The 26,523-nt window shown below is 37.9% G+C and overlaps 1 protein-coding gene and 1 long non-coding RNA gene across 10 annotated transcripts in view; one reads left to right on the top strand and one right to left on the bottom strand.

The window, feature by feature from the left end:
• The window catches only part of crppa (CDP-L-ribitol pyrophosphorylase A), a 326,889-nt gene that overhangs the window by 235,266 nt on the left and 65,100 nt on the right, over positions 1-26,523 (top strand). The window contains exon 10 of one of the 8 annotated variants that reach the window (XM_069913767.1): positions 21,155-21,261. The exons of the other annotated variants lie outside the window; for them this stretch is intronic. Coding sequence (XP_069769868.1) covers positions 21,155-21,190 — 36 coding nt within the window. The 3' untranslated portion in view covers positions 21,191-21,261. Of the gene's footprint in view, positions 1-21,154; positions 21,262-26,523 lie in introns of those variants that run through there. 8 annotated transcript variants of the gene reach the window in all.
• The window catches only part of LOC138751477 (uncharacterized), a 64,762-nt gene continuing 59,849 nt past the window's right edge, over positions 21,611-26,523 (bottom strand). The window contains exons 3-4 of one of the 2 annotated variants that reach the window (XR_011349971.1): positions 25,488-25,601; positions 21,611-21,937 (exon numbers count right to left, since the gene is read on the bottom strand). This is a non-coding gene — a long non-coding RNA (uncharacterized lncRNA). The remainder of the gene's footprint in view (positions 21,938-25,487; positions 25,602-26,523) is intronic. The other variant, XR_011349972.1, reaches the window with a different exon arrangement.

Genomic DNA, 26,523 nt, shown 5'->3' with positions numbered 1-26,523 from the left:
AGTGTTTCATTGGGCAGGCAATCATGTAGGTAGAATTGTGGTACTCCAGAATGCTTCAGTAATGATTACGAACCAGATTGATTCAGACCTGGGGGATTATTTACATGACTGAAATTCCTCTAGATAATTTTGCAAGCCTCCACCCTGATATGAGTGATCCTGACTAGACAAGCAGAAGGGAATGTACAAACCCTCTGCAATAATGCTTGGTAATATTAATTAATTTGCAACCTTACTCCTCTGATAATTAAAGCTGGCGTGTATGACTGTAGGCAGCGACTATGAATTCCATAATCAGCTAAATGTAAATGAGTTTCAGTTGTTACCAGCCCAGAGGACCCCAAAACCCAGCAGCAATAGATATTCACCAAGACACATGGTTACTTAAACAAAAGTTGCTTTAAACATGAAAACAGAAACATACTTTAACTTATCACCATTGACTTAACCAACCTAACTTAACCCCCCCTTCTAATTCTAATGTGTGTGTAAGTTCAGAAAAGTTCTTTGACTTACATTCCAATCTCACTTCTTATTCCTCCAAGTTCACTGGTTGTAGGCAATTCTTATACTGTGCACAGAATTTAATATTTATAAAGTTCACCAGGCTTTGGTGCTTGTAAGGTAAATAGTACCGCTCAGGAAGGTTCTTGTTGGTTTTCAGAGAGATTTGTTGCTCATTGGACACAAACTGATTCCTTTCAATCAGCCACTTCAGTCGAAAAAACTTGCCTCATTAGGGTTCTCCAAATGATAACCTCTTTCTTTCAGATCACCACAGAGTGCCTTTTTGTTTCTCCTATTTCAAGTGAAACATTAGACAGCTATTCCTCTGTTCTTGCATGAACCACAAGGGCTTTGACCAGTCTGAACTAAGCACTCACAACCCGTCTTCCAAATGGGGTTTTCCACAAGCTTTCCAGCTTGTCCTGTTCCAGTTCCATTTCCTGCTGTTGACTGTAAAACTGATTTCTCTCTCTCCCTGATAGAAACCCTGTTTGACTTTCTCTGCTTGCAAAACCACATGACCCTCCTAGTTTCACTCCTGCCAGAAGGAGGCTCCGACAAGTTCTTTCATCTGTTGCCTTTTTGTAAACAACAATCCATTAGTGAAGTCTCTTGGGCACTCTCCAAAGCTTCTGCAAAGGTTCTGCAAAGGCTGACATGTCTAGCATAAGCAGAGCTCCAGTATTTTAAATAAAATCTGTTTTAAAGTGTTTGTATATGACCTATACTCAAACCCTGCCCCAATTTATCTCCCAAAAACATATCTATATACTGCCACACAGTCTCACTATTGTGATATCTTCGAACAAGACAATGAGCTTTGCACATAACAACGGGCCTCAAGTTAATATAATGTCTTGCCTCTTTTACTTTTATTTATATTTCTGAAACAAGGCATTTGAGATTTCTCAGGAAGAGGTGAGGAGCATTGCCTGTGTTTTGGAAGAGTTGAGGAGCTTTGCCTATGTATAGAAAGAGTTTAGGAACCTTGCCTGTGGATAGGAAGAGTTGAAGAACTTTTTATATTTAACTCAAGGCATTTTGAGAAATTGAGAAAATGCATGGTATTATGAAAGTACAGGACCCTGATTCAGCAATCATTTCCCTCCCCCTCCCCATCTACCCCCACTAAGATCTAATGAAGGGCCATGTGTACCCAGGGTATTCAGTGAGATCATGATTAATCTGTATCCTAACTTTGTAAACCAATTTTGCTTTATTTACATCAGTCAAATTATTTACAAAAATGTATTAATCTTCAATTTAAATGTTAACCATCATTCAGCATGACACATTTGCCACAACAATTGAGAAAATGAGTAAGCAATAAGGATGATGGAAAAGGTTCTCAAATTATAAGGATGCATTTATTGGTGTCCCAAAAGGTTCTGTACCAGAGCACACCAGTCAATATATTACTTTGATAATGGGTCAGAAAGTGAAAGAGAGTTCAATGCATCTACCAGTTACGTGCTGATATTTTTCCCAACTTCTCTTTGGAAAAGCTTAGCTCCAGTTCTTTTTTTACTTCTTACCAACACATTATTCTCTTCCAGTGAAAGTAGTTTTTTTTTTTACAATCTCCCTTTCAGTTCCCCTCAATAGCTCTGAAAATTCAATGAAAATACTCTTAAATCTTTTAAATTTCAGTGACCAGATGTCCAGTTGTATAACTCCTCACCTTCAGTGAATTCTTTTGAACCAGGCCATTTCCTGACCTAGTGGCATCTTCTGAAAGGGATTGCTAGCACAATCTATTCTGAGTTAAACTACTTTTAAATGAGATTAGCACAAAACCAGCTCTCAGAGATCCAATTTGAAGGTTCCTATAATGCTAATAATGCATATCTTTCATTATAAGCTGAATATTTAAATCACCCATTCTTAATGGGGGCCATGAGCACAGGTAAGGGACTGAAATCATAACGTTTTTGTTTTTTATGTAGTCAGTAGGACAGAAGTGGGTATGACAACAGCTCTGTTCACGCTGATCTTTGTGTGTTTCTTCAGGTGGTTGTTTTTCCAGACTCTTTTGTGTAGTCTTCCAAAGGCGCTATTTGCCTTGGCGAGTCTGTTGTCTATCTCGTTGTCGATCCTTGCATCAGATGAAATGGTGCAGCCGAGGTAGGTAAACTGGTTGACTGTTTTGAGTTCTGTGTGCCCGATGGAGATGTGGGGGGGGGGGGGGGGGGGCGCTGGTAGTCATGGTGGGGAGCTGGCTGATGGAGGACCTTAGTTTTCTTCAGGCTGACTTCCAGGCCAAACATTTTGGCAGTTTCTGCAAAACAGGATGTCATGCGCTGGAGAGCTGGCTCTGAATGGGCAACTAAAGCGGCATCGTCTGCAAAGAGTAGTTCACGGACAAGTTGCTCTTGTGTCTTGGTGTGAGCTTGCAGGTGCCTCAGATTGAAAAGACTGCCATCCGTGCGGTACTGGATGTAAACAGCGTCTTCATTGTTGAGGTCTTTCATGGCTCCGAATCATGGGTCCTCTACCGCATCACCTACGGCTCCTAGAATGCTTCCATCAGCGCTATCTCTGTTCCATCCTCAACATTCATTGGAGTGACTTCATCACCAACATCGAAGTACTCGAGCTGGCAGAGTCCGCAAGCATCGAATCCACGCTGCTGAAGACCCAACTGCGCTGGGTGGGTCACGTCTCCAGAATGGAGGACCATCGCCTTCCCAAGATCGTGTTATATGGCGAGCTCTCCACTGGCCACCGAGACAGAGGTGCACCAAAGAAGAGGTACAAGGACTGCTTAAAGAAATCTCTTGGTGCCTGCCACATTGACCACTGCCAGTGGGCTGATCTCGCCTCCAACCGTGTATCTTGGCACCTCACAGTTCGGCGGGCAGCAATCTCCTTTGAAGAAGACCGCAGAGCCCACCTCACTGACAAAAGACAAAGGAGGAAAAACCCAACACCAACCCACCAATTTTCCCTTGCAACCGCTGCAACCGTGCCTGCCTGTCCCACATCGTCAGTCACCAATGAGCCTGCAGCAGACATGGACATACCCCTCCATAAATCTTCGTCCGCGAAGCCAAGCCAAAGAAAGAAGAAAGAAAAGAAGAAAGGACAGAAGTATGGAAAAAAAAACTTGACTGCTTTATAGAGAAGGAGGCCCATAAACTTCGAGTCCTAAGGGGGCCATAGCCAAAAAAAAAGTTGAGAATAGCTGATTTAAATTGTAGTGCAGGAAGTAGATTTTTCTGAAGATTAGTACTTGATATGCTTGTATATTGAATTACTGCGCTTCCATAAGTGTTAAAAAATACTGGCAAGTGCCTCATGAGTTCATTTCATAGGAAAACAATAAGAGAATTGGAAAGCACATGATCCATTTTTGACTGCTCAAACATAAATTACTAATTTGTTAAGGACTACATGCAACATGATTTACTCCAGGCAGTCATTCAAAAGAACAATGTTGGGTCATTTCAAAGAATTTTCATGAGAAAGAAGGGATTGATAAAAGTGGTGGTCTGGTGGGTAGGAGTATCCTATTAAAAAGGATACTGTTGATTCAGTGTAATACTTTTTTCTGGTTTCTAGAAATCCTTGCATATTTATGACATGTGCTTTGAAAATGACATTCACATATTGCTTTCTAGTCAGGAAAATAAGAGAATGAAAGGAGGAAAGTTTATGTAGACTTGATTGCATTTTCAGATAAAATGTTGTAAAATTTGCATTTACTGAATGTTTCAGTAAATATTTGATTGTTTTTATGTCAAACAAGTGTACATTCAGTTTACTGTCCCACAGAACATCTGAGACAAAGTACCATACATAAATACAAAGTATCATAGGAAACCCATGCTCATCGCAGGGAGAATGTACAAACCACTTACAGATCAAATACAAAAGCTAAATCTTAAAAGTTTTAATTTGATGTGTCGAATGACAATGGATTTTTTCAATGCCTTAAGGTGAACATGATTAATAAGTAATAACATAATTTTGTACTTCATAGGGCAATCATTCTAAGGGATTATTTTAAGTTGCATTGCAGATTGAAATTCATGATGCTAAAATATTCAAATCCTTTAATTTTTCAACTTAGCTTTGCATCATCTAACTTAAGGTGCTTGAGAACAAGATGGGTCATGAATTTAAAACTGCTCCATTGTGTTTACATGACTCCAAAACAGTCCTGTTTCCTGCAATTTCCCTGAAAGAAATATTTCCTTTTAAATAGTCATTAGTCAATATTTTTTACTCCTAACTGCTAATGTTATGGCATCTCATCCGCCAAAACTTGTTTCTTCATGGAGCATAATTAATACAAAGGGCAATTTTAATTTCTTAATTTATTGCTTTGAAATAAATTGCTTTATTTTACTGTGCTTTAAATTTTCTACCAACATTGTAAATGAAAATTCATTGAATTCCATTAAGCATAAAAATGAAAAGCAGAAGATTATAATGGGGCTGGAGCCACTCTCCTCATGGATGAATTACACTAAGAAGTTTGTCTCAGTGGCTTCAAATATGTATCATCTGGTTGGTTTCCTGACATCAATCTAGACAATTATGTGAGATTATCTCCAAAAAAATAGTCCTTGCTAGTTCAACATTACATAAGCTGCAGTATAGTAAATTCATATTAATAAATTTTATGTCTGTATGTGTGTTATGCCTGATTGTGTATCTGCATGTTTGGCACCGAGGGCCAGAAAATGGTGTTTTGTCAGATTGTACCTGTACAATCAGATGACAATAATCTTGACTTGATTTGACTTAACTTAATCTCTCTTTAAATGTATCACGTAAGTGTATTCAGATTCTGGTGAGCATCGATCACAAGATGGCACTCAGCTTTTCCTGGCCTTGGTGGAAAAGGAAGCTGCCATGTTCTTTGCTGAGTCCTTTTCCCGCCATCCCCTGTTCTTGCCGTCTGCCCAACAAACATGTTTCAATCTGAAACTAAAACTGCTTAAGAAACAGCTGCATTAAAAAAAAAATCACTTTTGTCAATTTCCACACATTCTACTCAATGTAAACATCAACTAACCATTGGTTTCAGGACATTTCATTTTTAATTGTACTAATTTGAGTCCTTTCTGGTGTAATACTTCATAATCTGTGTTGATATTTCTCTTTAAATGCATTAAAAGGTAACATTTTTTTAAAAACTGAGGCCCATTGTCCGTAACTGATTCATGAGGCAGTCCGTAAGTGGCAAAGATAACCTGTAGCAGTCAATCCTGTGATCTGCTAGATTTTCAGCTGTGAAACTACTGGCCATTTGGAATGTGCATCCACAGCTATTAGGAAAGTCTCACCGAAGTCTACATGAATCCGATGCCAGGGTTTAGATGGCCATTTCCATGGGTTAGCTTCAGCTTCTGCATTTTTGGCTGCATTGACTGACATACTTTGCATTCTCTTACTGTTGTTTCAATGTCTCTGTCTATGGAGGGCTACCAAACATGCATTCGGGCCAGTGGCTTCATTCATTCCATTCCCGAATGGTTGTGGTGCAGTTCTGATAACATGATATTTTGCCATTTGGCTGGAATAATTGTATGGGTACCCCATAGTAAACATCCTTCTTCAACTGATAGTTCATGGTGGTGTGTGTAGTAAGGTTTTAGATCTTCTGGAATGACTTCAGATTCGGGTCACCTATTAAGGGTGAATTATAGGATCTTGCTTAACGTTGCCTCTTTTCTGGTTTCCTTTGCGATCATCTGGGCTGTAATGGGCACTTGTTGAATTTGTTCTTAGTTGATGGCGCTGCCTCTGTTGTCCATTCAATAATTTCTTCTCGTTGTTCTGTCTCGGGTAGCGACATGCGTGATCAGGCATCTGCATGGCTGTTGAGTGTTCCTGGTTATATATCATAGTTATACACCGTTAGTAGCATGGCCCATCTTTGAATTCTGGCTGCAGCTCATACTGGTATACCTTTGTGTGGCCCCAGAATTAAACTAAGAGGCTTGTTGTCTGTGATCAGGATGATTTTTTTCCCATAAAGATATTGGTGGAATTTTTTTACACCAAAAATGATTGCCAATCCTTCTTTTTCTAGTTGGGCGTAATTGTGTTCACTTGTGGCATACGCTACTGGTTATTCATCTTTTTCTTTGAATTGGGATAGTATCTCTCCTAGTCCCACTGGTGAAACATCCACGACTCTTGTAACTTCTTTACTAGGGTCGTAGTGGATCAGCTCCTTATTGGTTGATGTTAGTATTTCCTTTAGTTGATCCAATGTGTTTTTAGTTCTGTGTTCCAATTCCATGTTTGATCTTTCTTGAGTAATTGGTTCAGTGGGCTGCATAGTGTAGACATATTAGGGATATGTTTTCGGTAGCGATTAACAAGTCTTAGGAAGGACTGTAATTCCGATTTATTGGTTGAGTATGGGGGCTTACGAATGGCTTCTGTTCCTGGTGGATTCATTCGCACCCCCTCGTTGTCGATGTAAACCCAAGGTATGTTACTGAGGGGCGCATGAAGACACATTTGTCCTTTCATAATCATATATTAGCCTGATGTAGTCTGGTTAAAACAAGGTTTTGTAAGTGTTCACTGTCCTTTCGGCCCATGATGATGATGTCATCTAGGTAACCCCCAACTGAGAGTCCATGTGGTAATTTGTCCATTTCTGCTTGAAAAATCACAGGTGTTGCTGAAATTCCGTAAGACGTGTGGGTCTAGGTCTATAGTCCCAGATGGGTATTGATTGTCACATATTACCTTGATTTTTTTGTCCAGTTTGATCTGTTGATATGCTTGTGACAAATCTAGTTTTGTGAAGTTATTCCCTCTGTTTAGTGCTTGGAACAATTCTTCCGCCTTGGGCATAGGGTGTTTGGGTATTTTGAGTAATGGACTGATGGTGATTTTGTATTCGCCGCAAATGTGAATTTCACCGTTTGCTTTTCGTACGGGTACGATGGGCGCTGCCTAAGCACTGTATTGTATTGGTTCTAATATGCCTTCATGTTTTAGTCTGTTTAATTCAGCATCAATTTTCCCTTTCATAACAAATGGGACTGTTCTGGCTTTGAAAAATTTTGGTTCTGCATTAACTTTTAATTGCAGTTTGGCTTGAACACCTTTGATTTTCCCCAATTCTTGTTGGAAAACCACTGCATGGTTGTTGAGGATTTAGTTGAGTTCTGGCTGGGAGGTGTCTGTGTGGTTTACATATAGTATTGAACCAATTTCCAGCCAGTCTCGGAGAATGTGTTGTAGCAAGTTTCTTCCGAAAAGTGCTGGACCCTGGGTATCTACAATGTTGCTGTTGTTTGTATTGTACTTGGACCGTACATTTTTCAAAACACTTCGAGTCTGTCTCCTGTAACAGTTCTTAGAGCTATTTCAGTTTTTTTACCAGGAGGCATGGTAGCAATTATTCCTTGACATGTAACAGCATTAGGGACACCTCTGTCCTTGTATCTAACTCCATCTTCAGAGGTGTCTGTTTATTTTTTGTGTATAAAGATTGCTGTGTTTCCCCCATTTATTCCTCAGATGTGTAATATCTCAGGAGCTTAAATTTCAGAAGCTTGAAGGTCAGCCGTTGGGCTGTTATCAATATCGTTGCTTGGTTGTCTCTCTCTACAATTGTTTTGACTTTAGCTGCCTGTTTATTGGCAGGCCACCTGCGTGTTAGAAGCAGATATTGAGCTTTGATATGTCCTTCTGTTTTACAATGGTTGCATTTAGAATTTTTGATGAAAGTTTTCTGGTCGGTGGTTGTATTTCCCACAACAGAAGCATTGTTGGGGGAAGACCTCCCGACCAGTAGGTCTGGTTGACTCACATTCAAGTTTTTATCTGCCATTTCAGAGCAGCAGGCAGCCCTGCATACAATCTGTAATGTAACGTCTTCATCCATCGCTAATAATTTTTGCTTTGCTTGGTGATTTTCCAGACCCATCACTAATCTGTCTCGCAGTACCTGATTTAGAAACTACTCAAAATGACAGTTCTCTGCCAGTTTGCACAACGACATGGGCGTCATGATGTCCAGCAGAGGGTGGGCTTATACCCAACATGGAATATAAGTTTTAATTCCATGTGAATTGTTTGATTACAATTTTAAAACAGTGGAGCACACTATTATAAAATAACCCATGCATTATGGTGTTCAAAAACATGTGCATTGGGGCACACTGTTACAGTGTATTGTTGCAAGAAGTGTAATCAGTAGATGCATGGGATGAGCCCACACAGCTACTGAAGTTGTTTGGACAGGTGCTTCAAAAGAATATGCTGAATGCTGGGAAACAAGTGTGAATTGATTGCTTCACAGGGATAGAGAAATGTATGTTGGAACTCGAGTTTCTTAATGTTTTTACACTTGAACATTTTGGAGAAATATGTTGCTTTTAATGGTTTTGTTTCAATGCAGTCCATCTCCAGCTAAAGTTATGCTAATTAGAGTATCTGTAATTTAACCATGTGAACAAATGTCTATCTCAGTGGTTCTCAACCTTTTTCTTTCCACTCACATACCACTTTAAGTAACTCCTATGCCATCAGTGCTCTGTGATTAGTAAGGGATTGTTTAAGGTGGTATGTGAATGGGAAGGGAAGGTTGAGAACCACTGCTCTAGACTCAATTGTTACTGAAATACTTAGTTTGATAAAAATTGTCATTGGCCCATTTCCTCTGGAGTTATGAAACTGAGCACATAACGAGTCAATTAGGTACGATTAAAACAGAGGTTTTTAAACTCTTTCTTTCCACCTACCTACCACCTTAAGCAATCCCTTACTAATCACAGAGCACTTATGGCATAGGGAATACTTAAAGTGGTTTGTGAGTGGAAAGAAAAAGGTTGCGAACCACTGGTCTATCTTCCAAATGATCTTCTTATTTAATATTGTACCTAGCAGCAAATGCTGATTTAGTCATTGTAGTTTATTCTAGTGGTTGATTGTAACTGCAACTAAATTTTGACAGATACATTTTAATTAAAGTTCAAGTTTATTTTCATCTTATACCTGGTACAGTTAAAAGGGTTCATTTTGTGAAGATTTCAACAAATCAACTTTAACATACATACAGAAATATAAAGTGGAAGACCTCACCAATTCTGAAATATTCAGCAGATAACACTGTACCTCTATATCTGGAATTATACATCTCTTCTTTCATAAAGCTCAAATATCTTCTGAATTCTGGATGAATATAGCAAAGTCTCTTGCTACTTGTAATGATAGAAGAGGCCCAGGACTTTAACCATATTAGACTCTCCCTTACATATCAAAGAGCATTTTGAAAGTATCTCTTTATTCACCTCATCATAGTCATTTAGTCATTTCACACATTATAAAAATAAGGATATTTAATTTTCATGTATGAAAAAGACCTGAAATTGAACTTAAGTACAATTTTCCTCATATTTTGATCATTCTCTTTGTCAAAATGAATTGCCAACTGATATTCATTTTAATAAGTGTCTGATTATCATTAACTTCATTGGTTTGTATTTGCTCTGATTTTGAAGGGTATCTTGTGTCGCGGGCACAAGCCAGTTCAGGGATTTGAAGGTGTTCTTGTTAATTTTCCATCTGGTTTTACATTTGGCAAATCTAAGTGGAAAATGTCAAAATGTACACATTTTGGTGTTGAAGCTAAGTAAAATATCCGATTCAAATGGGAAATCATATTCTCAAGTGGCCTTCATGGCAGTGATAATAATAGAGCATAATGTGGAAAAATGCATACCAAATCCAAGCATGACATTTAACTTGACATTCTTGTTTGCTTCTATTATACTCCATCTCCTCTCCAACTATAATATTTCATGTTAACTTAGATCTGACATTTATCTGAATCTAGTACTGATAATTTTCCAAGAAATTTGTGTTCAATTCAAAAGGGTTATCTTATCTAATCTTCTAAAATATATCTACATATATGTATATCGATTGATGGATCTAAATACAGTATATCCTCTTAGATACACAGGATTTTACTCTCAGTTCTGGGTTTTTGCCATAATTGCAATGAATTTTTATCCCCAGATATAAACATTTTAATGGAATGTGCCGAGCAAAAGAAACTTTTACAATGTTCATTTCATTGGGATTCTGAAAAATAAATGATTGTCCTGTGAAAATGGTGACACAACTTAATGCAACTCTTAAGTTAAATTAGATTGAATTTTTAATTATGCTGCATAGATACCTGTATCTGTGAAATAGGCATATTGAAAACTCAAAATAGAACAACATGTTGGCAACTTAATGCATTGCTGAGGGGCAAAATAATATGACCCTTTGTAAAGAAAGAAACAATATGGTGTTTTTTGAAAGCAGTTGAAGCCAGCAAAATACTTTGGCAGTGCAGGAAAAAAGTAACTAATGGATCTTTCCTTCCTGATTAAGCAGTCCCTGGAGATCGAGGATGAGTTGCTTGCCCTCCAGCATTTTGGATTCTAAAAAGGCTTATTAAACCAGTGTTGGAACCATGGATTTTTGCATATGAGGCTGAGGTAACTGACAGAGCAGGCAGATGGGTAGTTCATGAAGTGGTGCACTGCTACTCTTGCTGCATGGCCTTAATAATCTCAATAAAATCCTGAATGCTCTTTATCCATGTTGTGTGTCATGGATCAGAGGTCCCAGCAGTTCATTGGAGATGTTACATGTTACATATTTTCATGAGACATCCTTGAATCTTTCATTCCCTCTTGATAGAGTTCAGAAAAGTGCCTCTTTCAGGAATCTGAATGAATGAAAATAACTGCAGACTCACTGCTGGAGATGTTGGCCTGGGAGAGGATGCTGATCATTTAGTTTGGAGGATTTTGCAGACTTCTTAATGATGATCTGGATATACCTTGAGCTTACCTTGAGGTCTGAGGTTTCAAATTTCACAGTGTGTATTTAAAGCAATGGTTTTCAAACTGCCCCTATAAACCTGCATTCCACCTTAAGCAATTCCTATGCCATAAGTGCTATGCCATAAGGGATTGCTTAAGGTGGTATGTGAGTGGAAAGAAAAATTTTGAAAAACCACTATTTTAATTATACCTAATTAGGTGCACTGATAAGTCTTCTTTTCTTTGGCTTGGCTTCGCGGACGAAGATTTATGGAGGGGGTAAAAAAGTCCACGTCAGCTGCAGGCTCGTTTGTGGCTGACCAGTCCGATGCGGGACAGGCAGACACGATTGCAGCGGTTGCAAGGGAAAATTGGTTGGTTGGGGTTGGGTGTTGGGCCATGACAATTTTTCCCCAAGCAAAGTATTTCTTTTTTTTTACTTTATTTATTCATTCAAAAAGCAAATAAAATGACATAAATAGCAATTAAACATGAACATGAACATTTTTATATATATATAAAAAAAGAAAAGAAAGTGAAACCCCCCCCCCCTTCAGCCAACTCTCCTAAGGAGAGCCATAAAAAAGAAAGAAAAAAAAATAGACATTAAAAAAAAGTTAAATATACATGTTAAAATTTAATCAATGTAAATTGAAATGTAAATATTCTGAATGTAACAGCCACTTATTAATAAAAAAGTTATAATTATCATGTGAAACATATGTAATTTTTTCCATTATTAAACAATATTTCATCTCTTTATGCCATCTATTAATATCAATCATATTTGTATCTTTCCAATACATTTTTTCGCTATGGATAAAGCTAAAAATACAAAAGCAAGCTGAAACTTATTTAATCCCAAGCCTTTCAGAGGTTGCAAACTACCCAATAAAAATACTGTTGGATCTAAAACTATTTTAATCTTATACAGATATTCCAAAAACAATTGAATTTTCTTCCAAAAAGATGGTATATGTATACATGACCAAACAGCATGAAAAAAAGTTCCAACTGTATTACCACATCTAAATCACAAATCTGATTCGTTAAAACCATATTTTTTTAAATTTTGCAGGTGTCAAATATAATTGATGTAAAAAATTGTAATTAATTGTTGCATAATGTACATATGTCAATCTAGTTATACTATCATAACAGATATCTAACCAATCCTCTTCAGAGGAAATAAAACCAATATCTGCTTCCTATTTAATTTTAGATCTATTCCAACCTTTTTTATCCATACCATCCTGTAATATTTGATACATAAATGAAATATAACCCTTCTCTGGTACCTTCATAAGAAAAGTCTCAAATTTAGTCATTTTAGGTAAAATCATCTCGCTACCAAACATACATTTTACCAAAGATCGAATTTGATAATTAAAAAATAAAGAATTTTTATTAATACCAAAATCTTCCCTCATCTGATTAAAAGATAAAAACTTATCCTCTTTAAAACAATCTTCCAAATTTTTCACACCTTTAAATCTCCAATGCAATAAACTTTGATTATGTATTGAAAAAGAAATAAGTTGATTATTATACAATGAAGTCAAAGCCAATAATTTACCCCTAGAACCTATCATTTTATTTTTCTTTATCCATAACTTCATTAGCTGTTTTAGTATAGGCACATTATATTGTTGTAACAAATTTATATTCCACCTAAACAAAAATTGATGTATTTCAAATTCAGAAATACTTGCCATCTCAATTTTAGCCCAACTAGGAGCCTGTACCAAATCCATCAATTAACTAATAAATTTAAGTTGGTCTGCCTCATAATAATTTTGAAAATGTAGTAAACGTAACCCCCCTAACTCATATTTCCAAGTTAATTTATTCAAAGCTGCTCTCGAAAATTTACCCCTCCCTAAAAATTCCCAAACCATTTTATTTAAATCTCAAAAAAAATTTTATCAAGTAAATACAGAATAGATTGAAACAAATATTGTATACATGGAAAGATATTCATCTTAATTGTATTTATCCTTCCCATTAAATTAATAGGTAAATTTTTCCATTTAATCAAATCAGTTTTAATTTTTTTCATTAACGGAGCATAATTTAATTTATATAAAGATTGATAATTAACATTCAAAATTATACCCAGATATTTAATTCGATCAGTCCACTTCAAATTAATAATATTCTTATAAACTGAATAATCTCCTTCACTTACTGGTAAAATTTCACATTTTTCCCAATTAACTTTATATCCAGAAAGACATCCATATTTTATTAAACATTCCTTCAAATGCAAAAGTGACTGAGCTGGGTTTATTAAATACACCAATACGTCATCAGCAAATAAATTGATTTTATACTCCTCATCTAAAACTTTCATACCTTGTACCTGTGTATTTTGTCTTATCAAGTGTGCTAAAGGTTCAATCACTAACGCAAACAAAGCTGGTGATAAACGACAACCTTGACGAGTTGATCGAGTTAACTTAAAAGATTCTGAAATCAAACCATTTGTCAATGCTCTAGCTACCGGTTTACTATATAGAGCCCTAATCCAACCAATAAAAGAAGGACTAAACTTAAATTTCTCCAAAACTTTAAACAAAAAATTCCATTCAACTCTATCAAATGCTTTTTCTGCATCTTAGGATATCACCATCGGATGATCTAAAGATTGTCGAAATCTATTAATCAAACTAATCATTTGCAAAATATTATCTGAAGCATATCTATTCTTTATAAAACCTGTTTGATCAATATGAATCAACTTTTGTAAAAATTTAGCCTATCCATTTGCTAATATTTTAGCTATTATTTTATAATCTACATTTAACAACGAAATTGGTCTATATGAAGATACCTTCAAAGGATCTCTATCTTTTTTTAGGAATTACTGTAGTTAAAGCACTAGAACAAGACTCAGGTAAATTATAATGTTCTCCAACTTGATGTAATACATCCCCAAACATTATTGATAAATCATCATAAAAATTTTTTATAAAATTCAACCGAAACTCCACCATCACCAGGCGATTTACCATTCGACATTTCCAGCACAGCCATTTTAATTTCTGAATCAGTAAATGGTTCTTCTAACTCCTGTATATCTCCATCCTCTAATATCGATAAATTCAACTGTGATTAAAAAAAAATCAATCGATCCAGTTTCCTGTTTTCCTTCAGATGTATATAACTTTTTATAAAATGAATAAAATTTATCATTAATCTCATGAGGTTTATAAGTAATAAGAGAATTCCATTTAACAGCATTAATTGTCCTCGATATCTGTCCTTTCTTCAGTTGCCATGCCAATACCTTCTATGCTTTCTCTCCCCATTCGTAATACCGTTGTTTAGTCCTATTAATCACACATTCAAATTGATAAGATTTCAAAGTATTATATTTCAATTTCAACCAAGATAATTCTATTTTCTGATCTTCTGTAGCATCTTTCTGAAATTCCTTTTCTAACTCATTGATCTGTTTCTCTAATTCAAGACTCTGATTTAATCGATTCTTTTTTTTATTTTAGAAGTATAACTAATTATTTGTCCTCTCAAATAGGCTTTCATAGCATCCCATAATACAAACTTACTTTGAACAGATTTAGAATTTTCTTTCAAAAAAAAGTTAATTTGTTTTTTTCAAAAAATCAATAAATCCGTATTTTTTAACAACATTGTATTAAATCTCCAACGATAAGCTATTTGAATTTTCTCATAAGTTTCATATGTAAAATATAACAGAGAATGATCTTAAATCACCCTACTTTATTATTCTGCTTGTTGTATTTTCCCTTGTAAATGTTCCGATACAAAAAAGAAGTCAATCCTTGAAAACAATTCATGTCTAGATGAATAAAAGGAAAAATCTTTCTCTGTCGGATTAAGACGTCTCCAAATATCAACTAAATTAAGATCTTTCATCAACGCTTGGACCTAGATTGCCATCTTGGATTTTTAACTTTCTTCAGAGATTTATCTAATAAAGGTTCCAAAACACAATTAAAATCAACACCAACTAAAATATTATCATTAGCTTGACCCAAACATAAAAATGCATCTGAAATAAATACTTCATCATCTGCAATTGGAGCATAAATATTAAGTAAAATCCAAAATTCACTAAAAATCTTACAATTCAATTTAAGAATACATCCTGCCTTTTCCTCCATTGATTGTAATTCAAAAGATAATTTTTTATGTATCAAAATTGCTACACCTTTAGCTCTAGAATTAAATGAAGAAGAATATACCCGCCCAACCCAATCCCTTTTTAATTTCACACTTTCCTTCACATTCAAATGTGTTTCTTGTAAAAAGCCAATATCAATTTTCATTTTCTTAATGTACGCCAAGATTCGCTTACATTTATCGGACTATTTAATCTTCGAACATTAAAAGTAGCAAACCTCAACTTTGACATAGCTACAATTATTACTAAATACCAATAATATCTTTATATAAAAACTCAAATCAACATATATATGCCCTCCAATAAAAAAATCACAAATTAAAAACTAAAAATAATAAAAATAATAAAGAAAAAGGAAGAAAAAAAAGAAAATCCCCCTGCCAAAAAAAAACTACCTAAAGGTAGTAATCCCCTAAACAAAAATTGGATGTGGATCACCCACCAGTGGCTGATGAATACTAAAGAACTTAGTGCAAATCTCTCCCTCCCCAGCCAAACAGTCAATAACATCAAAATATCATAACAAAAGAAAAAATAGAATAAGAAAATTTTTTTTTCATCCAAAAGACTCCAATCTCGAAGATCCCATTTCGGAAGGAAGTAGACTCTTTCCATTCCCGTTTTTCCCATTTCTGCCATTTCTTCCGTTTCCAGAGCTACCAAATTTTTTCTTTAGGAGATAATGGTGGACTACGTCTTTGTCCTCATATCTGGCAATGAGTCAGCAACAATCATTGCTTCACAATCAGTCTCAAAAATCCGAAATTGATAGTCTCCATAAAACACCTTCAACACTGCAGGGTAACGAAAGGTAGACTTATAACCTTTACGCCACAAAACATCTTTAACGGGATTGAATCGACGTCGACGTTGTATGACATCTTGACTCAGATCAGGATAAAAAAAGACTCTGCTATTCTGAATCAATAATGGGTTTGTCGTTGTGTCACATTTTGTACTGCAAGTCGAAGTATTTCATCTCTATCCAAATAACTCAGACATCGAATTATTACCGGTCTCGGGGGTTGACCAGCTGAGGGTATTTTTCTTAAAGTTCAATGGGCTCTTTCCAGTGCCAATCCCCCAGAGAAAAATTCTTGCCCTAATATTTGCGGAATCCAGTCTTTAAAAATAACGAAGAGAATCTTGTCCTTTTATACCTCTGGCAAACCAACAATTTTCACATTATCCCTTCTGCTTTGATTTTCCAGATAATCTATTTTTCTTTCTAGCTCCTTCTCAAGATCTCCTAATTCTATGACTGATTTTTCCACCTTCAACACTTTTTCTGTGTTAGAAGTCACTTGTTGTTTACAGTCCAAAAAAGCAGTCTGAAATTTTTAAAATTCTTCATAAGAGGCACCCACACGTGTCTTAACCATATTTAATTCTGAACTCATACCAGCATTCATTTGTACCATTTCATTCATTTGAGATGTCAACAAATCCATTCCAGGTTTTATAACAGCTTGAATAACTGAATTCATTTGCATACACTGTAATTCGGTAAATCTCAGCTCTGCTCTCTCTGACATGGTGGCAGAACAAGGTAACTGCAGCTCCTGCTGCAATTCAACAGAAGGCATTTTAAAAGTTTTAATGTGGGTCTGGATTCCCAGCAATGGCACCCCGACTTCCTCAGGAGGTTACCGCTGGTCTCCCCCGTATCTCGTTTTTTCATCAATTCACGAAGAAAAACGATTTCTTCAGATTGAAATGCTACCTGATGCATTTCCAACATTGGAGTCGTCTTCCTGTGTGCTCCCTCCATTGAAATTGAAAGACTTTCCAAATCGGGGTCCATTTCTTGGGAACACGCACCTTCTTCCGGAGAACGGGTAATTCCAGCGCCATCCTTCATTTGGTGAGCAATAGATTTTTTTTTCAGCCCCCACAGGCGATCTTTGGGATTTAGGCAATGAAGAAATTGAGCCTGGGGCTGTTTTAAGATCTTCAACACTTCAAAAATGTAACTTCTTATGAACTTGAAGTTTAGTCTTTTTACCATTAGTGGCCATAATAATTCCTTAATGTGCTCCACACCAGGGTCATGCCTAGCGCGGAATGCCCCACTGACCACCGGCTGGTTTGCTGCAAGCTCAACCTTCACTTCAAGCCAAAGCCCAGGAACAATAAAGCCCCCAGAAAGAGGTTCAATGTTGGAAACCTGCAGTCAGACGAAGCGAGAGGAAACTTCCAGGCAAACCTCAAAGCAAAGCTCGACGATGCAACCCGCCTCACGGACCTGTCCCCTGAAACCCTCTGGGATCAGTTGAAGACTACCATACTGCAATCCACTGAAGAGGTACTGGGCTTCTCCTCCAGGAAAAACAAGGACTGGTTTGACGAAAACAGCCAGGAAATCCAGGAGCTGCTGGCAAAGAAGCGAGCTGCCCACCAGGCTCACCTTACAAAGCCGTCCTGTCCAGAGAAGAAACAAGCCTTCCGTCGCGCATGCATCCATCTTCAGCGCAAACTCCGAGAGATCCAAAATGAGTGGTGGACTAGCCTCGCCAAACGAACCCAGCTCAGCGCGGACATTGGCGACTTCAGGGGTTTCTACGAGGCTCTAAAGGCTGTGTACGGCCCCTCACCCCAAGTCCAAAGCCCGCTGCGCAGCTCAGACGGCAAAGTCCTCCTCAGCGACAAGATCTCCATCCTCAACCGATGGTCAGAACACTTCCAATCTCTTTTCAGTGCCAACTGCTCAGTCCAAGATTCCGCCCTGCTCCAGCTCCCTCAACAGCCCCTAAGTCTAGAGCTGGATGAGGTTCTCACCCTGGATGAGACATATAAGGCAATCGAACAACTGAAAAGTGGCAAAGCAGCAGGTATGGATGGAATCCCCCCAGAGGTCTGGAAGGCTGGCGGCAAAACTCTGCATGCCAAACTGCATGAGTTTTTCAAGCTTTGTTGGGACCAAGGAAAACTGCCTCAGGATCTTCGTGATGCCACCATCATCACCCTGTACAAAAACAAAGGCGAGAAATCAGACTGCTCAAACTACAGGGGAATCCCGTTGCTCTCCATTGCAGGCAAAATCTTCGCTAGGATTCTACTAAATAGAATAATACCTAGTGTCGCCGAGAATATTCTCCCAGAATCACAGTGCGGCTTTCACGCAAACAGAGGAACCACTGACATGGTCTTTGCCCTCAGACAGCTCCAAGAAAAGTGCAGAGAACAAAACAAAGGACTCTACATCACCTTTGTTGACCTCATCGTGAGCAGGAAAGGGCTTTGGCAAATACTAGAGCGCATCGGATGTCCCCCAAAGTTCCTCAACATGATTATCCAACTGCACGAAAACCAACAAGGTCGGGTCAGATACAGCAATGAGCTCTCTGAACCCTTCTCCATTAACAATGGCGTGAAGCAAGGCTGTGTTCTCGCACCAACCCTCTTTTCAATCTTCTTCAGCATGATGCTGAACCAAGCCATGAAAGACCCCAACAATGAAGACGCTATTTACATCCGGTACCGCACGGATGGCAGTCTCTTCAATTTGAGGCGCCTGCAAGCTCACACCAAGACACAAGAGCAACTTGTCCGTGAACTACTCTTTGCAGATGATGCCGCTTTAGTTGCCCATTCAGAGCCAGCTCTTCAGCGCTTGACGTCCTGCTTTGTGGAAACTGCCAAAATGTTTGGCCTGGAAGTCAGCCTGAAGAAAACTGAGGTCCTCCATCAGCCAGCTCCCCACCATGACTACCAGCCCCCCCACATCTCCATTGGGCACACAAAACTCAAAACGGTCAACCAGTTTACCTATCTCGGCTGCACCATTTCATCAGATGCAAGGATCGACAAAGAGATAGACAACAGACTCGCCAAGGCAAATAGCGCCTTTGGAAGACTACACAAAAGAGTCTGGAAAAACAACCAACTGAAAAACCTCACAAAGATAAGCGTATACAGAGCCGTTGTCATACCCACACTCCTGTTCGGCTCCGAATCATGGGTCCTCTACCGGCACCACCTACGGCTCCTAGAACGCTTCCACCAGCGTTGTCTCCGCTCCATCCTCAACATCCATTGGAGCGCTTTCATCCCTAACGTCAAAGTACTCGAGATGGCAGAGGTCGACAGCATCGAGTCCACGCTGCTGAAGATCCAGCTGCGCTGGATGGGTCACGTCTCCAGAATGGAGGACCATCGCCTTCCCAAGATCGTGTTATATGGCTAGCTCTCCACTGGCCACCGTGACAGAGGTGCACCAAAGAAAAGGTACAAGGACTGCCTAAAGAAATCTCTTGGTGCCTGCCACATTGACCACCGCCAGTGGGCTGATAACGCCTCAAACCGTGCATCTTGGCGCCTCACAGTTTGGCGGGCAGCAACCTCCTTTGAAGAAGACCGCAGAGCCCACCTCACTGACAAAAGGCAAAGGAGGAAAAACCCAACACCCAACCCCAACCAACCAATTTTCCCCTGCAACCGCTGCAACCGTGTCTGCCTGTCCCGCATCGGACTTGTCAGCCACAAACGAGCCTGTAGCTGATGTGGACTTTTTACCCCCTCCATAAATCTTCGTCCGCGAAGCCAAGCCAAAGAAGAAGAAAAGAAAAAAAAATTCCTTAATACATTAAACTAAAATTTAAAAAGTTTAAACTTGAAAACGAAGGGTTAAAAAATGGGTGTTTAAAAATCTGGCCAGAGAGGTCGAGGTTGCACGTCTAGAATCTACGCCATCTTGCCACGCCCCCCCCCCAAACAAAATATTCCAGTAACAATTGGGTCTCGAGCACTGGTTCTCAACCCTCCCTGAATGCTGAATGATCTAAGGGTAGATAAGTTTCCTGGACCAGATGGATTGCACGCTTGGGTTCTGAAAGAAATAGCTATGGAGATTGTGGAGGCATTGGTAATTATATTTCAGGAATCAATACATTTTTGCATAGTTCCGGAGGACTGAAAAATTGAAAAAGTCACTGCGCTATTCAAGAAGGGAGAGAAGAGGCACAAAAGAAATTATATACTGGTTGGCCTGACATCAGTGGATGTCATTCTCATGGATGATATTATGGAGTACTTGGAGGTACATGACAAGATGGGCAAAGCCAGCTTGGTTTCCTTAAGGGAAACTTTTTCTTGACAAACCAATTGAAATTTTTTGAAAAAGCTGGCTCGAAAAAGGAGAGACAGTGGATGTTGTGTCATTGAACTATTTTCTAAATAGGGAGAAAATTGAAAATTCCCAGGTGCATAGGGATCTGAGAGTTATCGTGCAGGATAGCCTGAAGTTTATTACTTATAATCTTGTTTGTTGTAATGAGAGTTTTGGGTATTTCAAAATGTCAAAGCAGACAGTTTTGAAGCACCCTATGTCAATAAAACTATCATATTAACTCCAACATTTGCTTCGATGTGCATCAAGAATACACACTTTTACTCTTCATTATCAATAATGAACATCAGATAGTTTGTGTCCTGAGTTTTGCTCTGGTGGAAAAGCTCTTTTGTTGAAGCACAAACCTTTAGCCAGATTATCAATATCTTGAAAGTCCTGTGTTGGAGATGGTTCCGTATACTGTAGGATGTCAACCCATATTTCAGAAGCTGAAACTTTTCCTCTCCTGCTTCTGGGGTCGAGGTTCTATGAAGTGGTAGGTTCAATCTGCTCTCATCAATTATGAGCAAAGTACCTTGTGGTAACCAAGTTCTCACTCTTCCTCACCAGATGGCTGGATTTGGAATGGAATTCATAATCTTATGATTCAGGGTATATTGGCACTCAATGAAAGCTGCTTTTCAGTCATTTAGGAGCTGGACTCCATTGAACTCAAGACAAAGGTACCATAAATATTCAATTCCCTGTTTGGATATCTTCAACTTTAAGAAACACAAAGTTTGGGCACTCTCCCAAAACATAATTACATGTTACTTGCTTTGTTGACAATTGATCAATTATGCAATTTATAATTTTTTAATTGCATCAAAATGTAATTAGATTTTATCCATTTAATTAAGATGTCAATTGTAGCTAATCATAATTTCAGCAATTTTATGAAATGCAGACAGAAAAGTCAAAGCATTCCAGCTCAAAAGCTTTATGGTTTAGAGTTGGAAACAATGGAAGATCTTCACAGAAGCATAGATATATGACCACAAGTCTTCAAATTAATTCCAAAATATGTTTCAGTATTAAATAAGGTCTTTTAATCATTGCCAAAAAAGAATTTTCCAAATAAAGGAATGTATTACATAGTTTATAATGATTTCTCAAAATTAATGAGCCAGAAGATGGTCCATAGGGAATTGTAAGTACCAGCAAATTCAGGCCTTGCCTTCGAAAACAGAAATCTTGAAGTTCTTGGCCAACCTTAGCCAGTGATGAACTGGTGGCATTCAACGAATGGCCTCCTTGTGGTATGCTTGATTTCCCTGCTCTTACACTGGGGATTGTGTCCAGAGAAACTGCTGCAGCCCCACAACTGTGTTCTTTTGAAAGGGCACTTTGTTGCTGTGAGGTTGAAGATAAAAACAAAATAAATTCCTTTTAATTAATTGTGCTCTGTAATATTTTAATTACTTAAGGGTTTTTGATTGATCCTAAATATCAGGAAGATTCAGAGGCATCAAAATCTTTGATGGGCGTAAACATTCTACCCCCTGTTTTTTTTTATCTGTCACAATATTTTTTGCAGTTTTGTGGACAGGATTTTTCCTCTCGACTTCTATGACCAGATGGAATCACCTAAGGAAAAGTAGAAAAACCCGAAGACTCAAAAGGTTGACTGAAAATTTCTACCCATAGATGCTGTCTAATCTGCTAAGTCCCTCCAGCAATTATTGTTTGAATCATGTAAGGTCATGGTTCCTAAGAATGCCTTGGGTACCTTTCTTCTAGCTTTGAACTTTCCAGCTGTGAACCTGGAAAATGTGCTGATTTTAAAAAAAAAACAGTTAGTATCCATGGGGTGGGGGGTAGAAAATTGTTGACATTTTGGGTTGAAAACCTTGAAGATACTGACTGACCTTTTGAGTCCAGGTAAAACACAAAAAAAAAACACAATAGGTTGCAGATGCTGTGATTGTAGTAAACATAGCAAAAGTCTGGAGGAGCTTAGCTGGCCTTTTCTAAAGGAGACAAAGATATATTGCCGAGATTGCAGTATTTTTTCAAAGAAAAATCAGAAAAGGCAGAAGCAGGATATATTGGAAAGTCTCAGAATTCAAGCAATGGGGGAGGAATCGAGACCAACAAAAGGTGTTAATTGGATATGATAAGGGACTAGGTAGAATTTATCATGTTTGTGTGAAAGGAGACAGGGAATGGAGAGATGGCAGGGGAGGGGGGGAAGAAGTCGATATTAATGCCATCCGGTTGGAGGGTGCCCAGTTGGAAGATGAGGTGTTGTTCTTTGAATTTATGGGTGGTCTCAGTCTGGCAGTACATGAGACTATGGACAGACATGTCTGCACGGGAATGGAATGGAGAATTGAAATGGGTGGCCACTGGAAGATCCACGCTATTGTGGCGGACAGAGCCAAGATATTCAACAAAGCGATCCAGTCTCTGATGTAGAGGGGACCACAGCAGGAGCACCGGATGCAGTAGAGTCCATCCAGCTTCTCATCGTTTGCTCAATATTACAGCTTCTGTTGTTCTTGAGTTACTTATGCTAATAATTTGTCATACCCTGGTGGAGTAAGGTGCTCACTAAACATAGTCATTGAAGTAATGAGTGCATATTATAATGGATCTGTATTAATATTAATCCTTAGTTTAATGTTAAAACTGTATTTTATCGAGATATGGTTTAATAAGTTAGTTTTGGGTGGACAGGGCTCATTAACATTCTATAGACTTATATAGATCTTTGCAGCTGGTAGCTGGCTTCAGCATCAACAAATATATTTGCATTTTAAACACCATTGACCACAGAAGCCAGTTTGAAAGCCAAAGAGTCTGATCTTGCCTTGGAAAGAGAAGAGATGAAAGATTTTTATGTTGGTCCTTGAGATAAGTGGGACACAAGAGTATACAAGAAGCCATTTTGTGAGTAAATTCCAGACAACTGGGAAACAGGAGATAACCATCAAACAAAATGGTCATTGCAAGATGTATCAATCACCATGGGCCGATTACACAAAAGTGCATATGTACCTCAGGCCTGCTATGTTAGGTGCCATTGCAAATTTCCTTCATAAGTTATGTTATTACCAGAAAGATCTGGAGTAACTCCCAAGTCAGGAGATCTTGAGAGTCAACTTAGTGCCTTGATCAAAGGTCAAATGTTGGATTGAAGTCTTGTTGTGCTCCAATCAGGTCTTTGATTTGAGAATTAGAGCCTCTACAAGCTTTGAAACATTTAAGAGATTGGGCATTCATTGAGAGCAGGATCAAGAATTCAGAAACTCTGATTGGAGACTGATTGAGGTCAGAGTCAGGGTTGAGAAGTGACCATGAAATCGAGGGTAGAATCAGAGTCAAGGAACAATCAAATTTGTAGGGTGATCAGGCAGAATATTTGATGAGTGGGTGGTCAAAATTGAGATTATTGAGGTTAACATGAAGGAGAGAGATCATTGGTGAGGAGGATAGCTTGGGATCACAATAGAGATTAGTGAAAATGGTTGGGGTGAGATTGATGAGCTGGAAGAAGTAAAGTGATTGGTCCCTAGGCCCTAAGTAAGACATGCACAGGAATTAAAACATGGTTCTTCTGACATTCTCGTGACAGGTGCAGTTTAGAACAAGGTGACCTAATTTTCTAGGCAGTGTTCAAAAGCATCTTAGCCTAAGTGCAATTAATAAGCAAACGGCTTATATCTGCCCACTCATATTTTTGGAGTAAAATTAATTGGCTCAAATGTCATTGAATTATGTTCCATTCAGAAATTACCAATTTTCTATTGTGTGGTCCTGAAAAACATTAGTGCAACACTAAGGATTATCTGAGCCAATGTATGTTATCAATACGATGCAACTGTATATTGCCGGCAAAGATTTACTGTATGGAAATTTATTTCCAGATAACCTTTGTTGACTAAGTGGAATGATTGTCTCCGATTAATTCTTAATCATGTCTGTTTTTAGGTTTTTACATACATGAAGATGTTTTGTGGCCGATCACTACTTGAGAGAAACCTAATTATAAATAGGGTAACATCACACATTTAAATATAAATAGTGAGGGAGAAATGATAAATAACATGATTAAAGATCTTTTACATATTTTTATATTTATGTTGTATATATTTTTTCTCTGCTGGATAGTTCTGTTTAATTCTTACTGCAGAGGCACAGGTTGGGCAGGCATTTTTCTGGGGCCTGGGACTGTAATTGAACTTTTGTGGATTTGTCTCCAGTCAGGCAAAATTATGCTTATTTAACAATTAAATAGTCTGAAGTAAAATCTGTAAATGATGGAAATGGGAGATTTTTAATCAGATCTATCTTGAATGTATCTCTAAAGTAAAAACACAGTTTTTTAACAAATTATACAGATTGAAATATGATTTGGGGATGAGAGGGTGGGTAGAGGTCATCTTTTATAACTGAGAAACAAAAGTTAATGATATGATAAGAAGGCAAACCAGAAAATGCTCAAAATACACAGCCAACAGGAAACAATTGATAACATATGATCATGGATGTTATGTAAACTTTTTTAAATTTTCCTGAACGTCTGCGATATGGTTTCTGCAATTTTCTTTTGTTTAAGCTTCTGCCCTTTGATTTTTTGATAATTATGAAGTGAAAATAACTTTTCCAAAGTTATTATAAAACTATTTACAGAACCTACACCCACTCCTTACAGTGATATTGGTATCCATTGAGGAACAGTGCAAACAATTTAATTGGTTTATTAAATAAAAATGTCCAATTCCATACATTAACCTATTGTTAGGGATACAGAATTTCCTGCACAAGGTCTTATAGAAAACCTTATGAGCTTTGCCAAAACAGATGGCAGGGATCAACCAATAATGGGCTCTCTACCCACTGTTTTTCATACAGGTGCTGATTGCACAAGGCCCAGCTATTCTGATTCATGAAAACATACCGTGAAATTGTTGCAGAAATACATTCGTTACAGAAGGTGAAATTCTGCCTTCCTATTTATGAACATCACTGGGAGCTGTTCAGATCCCGGCTCCATGCTGCGTTGGAATCTGCACTATGCAAAATAAAAAGAAAATTTTTGCATTGTTTTATTTTTTAACCGCATAGAGAGAAATACAAGAAAAAAGGCATGTTTAAATTCCACTGCAAGATGCCTTCATGGACCATATAAAAAAATAAGAAATAGGAGCAGGAAAAGACCACCTGGCCCACCAAACCAGCTCTGCCATTCTGATTGTAGCTGATCTGGCCATTGTCTCAGCTTTATTTTCCCACCTGTTCCCCGTAACTCTTAATTTCCTTATTATGCAAAAATCTTTCTATGTTTTGAGTACATTCAATGCGACTTCCTCTATTGCTCCATTGGGCAGAGCTTTTCACAGATTCACTACTCTCTGGGAGAAGTAATTCTTCCTCACTTCCAACCTGAATCTTGATCCAATAGCCTTGTATACCTGGAAAAAACCCACCTTACTTATATCATATCTAATCCCTTTCATAATTGTGAGAAATTATGAAGATTCCTCCAAGATCCCCCCACTCTTCCTTCTAAATTTCAGTGAGTATCATCCCACGTTACTACTAATCCCTCATAAGGTAACCCCCTTGGAATCAACCTGAGAAACATTCTCAGCACCTCCTCCAAAGCTAATATCTCCCTTCTCAAGTAAGGAGACCAGAATGGCACACAGTACTATAGACAGAGCCTCACCAGTACCCTGAGGAGTTTCACTGGAACCCCTTTACTCCTAAATTCATTTCCTTTAACAATGAAGACCAATATCCATCCCATTTACTTTCCTGATTACCTGCAGCACCTGCAAACTAACCTTTTTCAATCCATGTACAAGCATTATGCTCTTTGCACAACATTATGCTGTATTTTTCACATTTAAATCATTGTCCAGTTTACTTTTTTTTCTTTTAAATGGATGATCTTACATTCACCAACATTGTTATCCATCTGCCAGACCCTT

The sequence above is a fragment of the Narcine bancroftii genome, chromosome 1 (genome assembly GCF_036971445.1).
Source record: "Narcine bancroftii isolate sNarBan1 chromosome 1, sNarBan1.hap1, whole genome shotgun sequence".
In the NCBI taxonomy this organism is placed as follows: domain Eukaryota; kingdom Metazoa; phylum Chordata; class Chondrichthyes; order Torpediniformes; family Narcinidae; genus Narcine; species Narcine bancroftii.
Note: the sequence above shows the minus strand (reverse complement) of the source record. Positions and strands in the feature narration are given on the sequence as shown.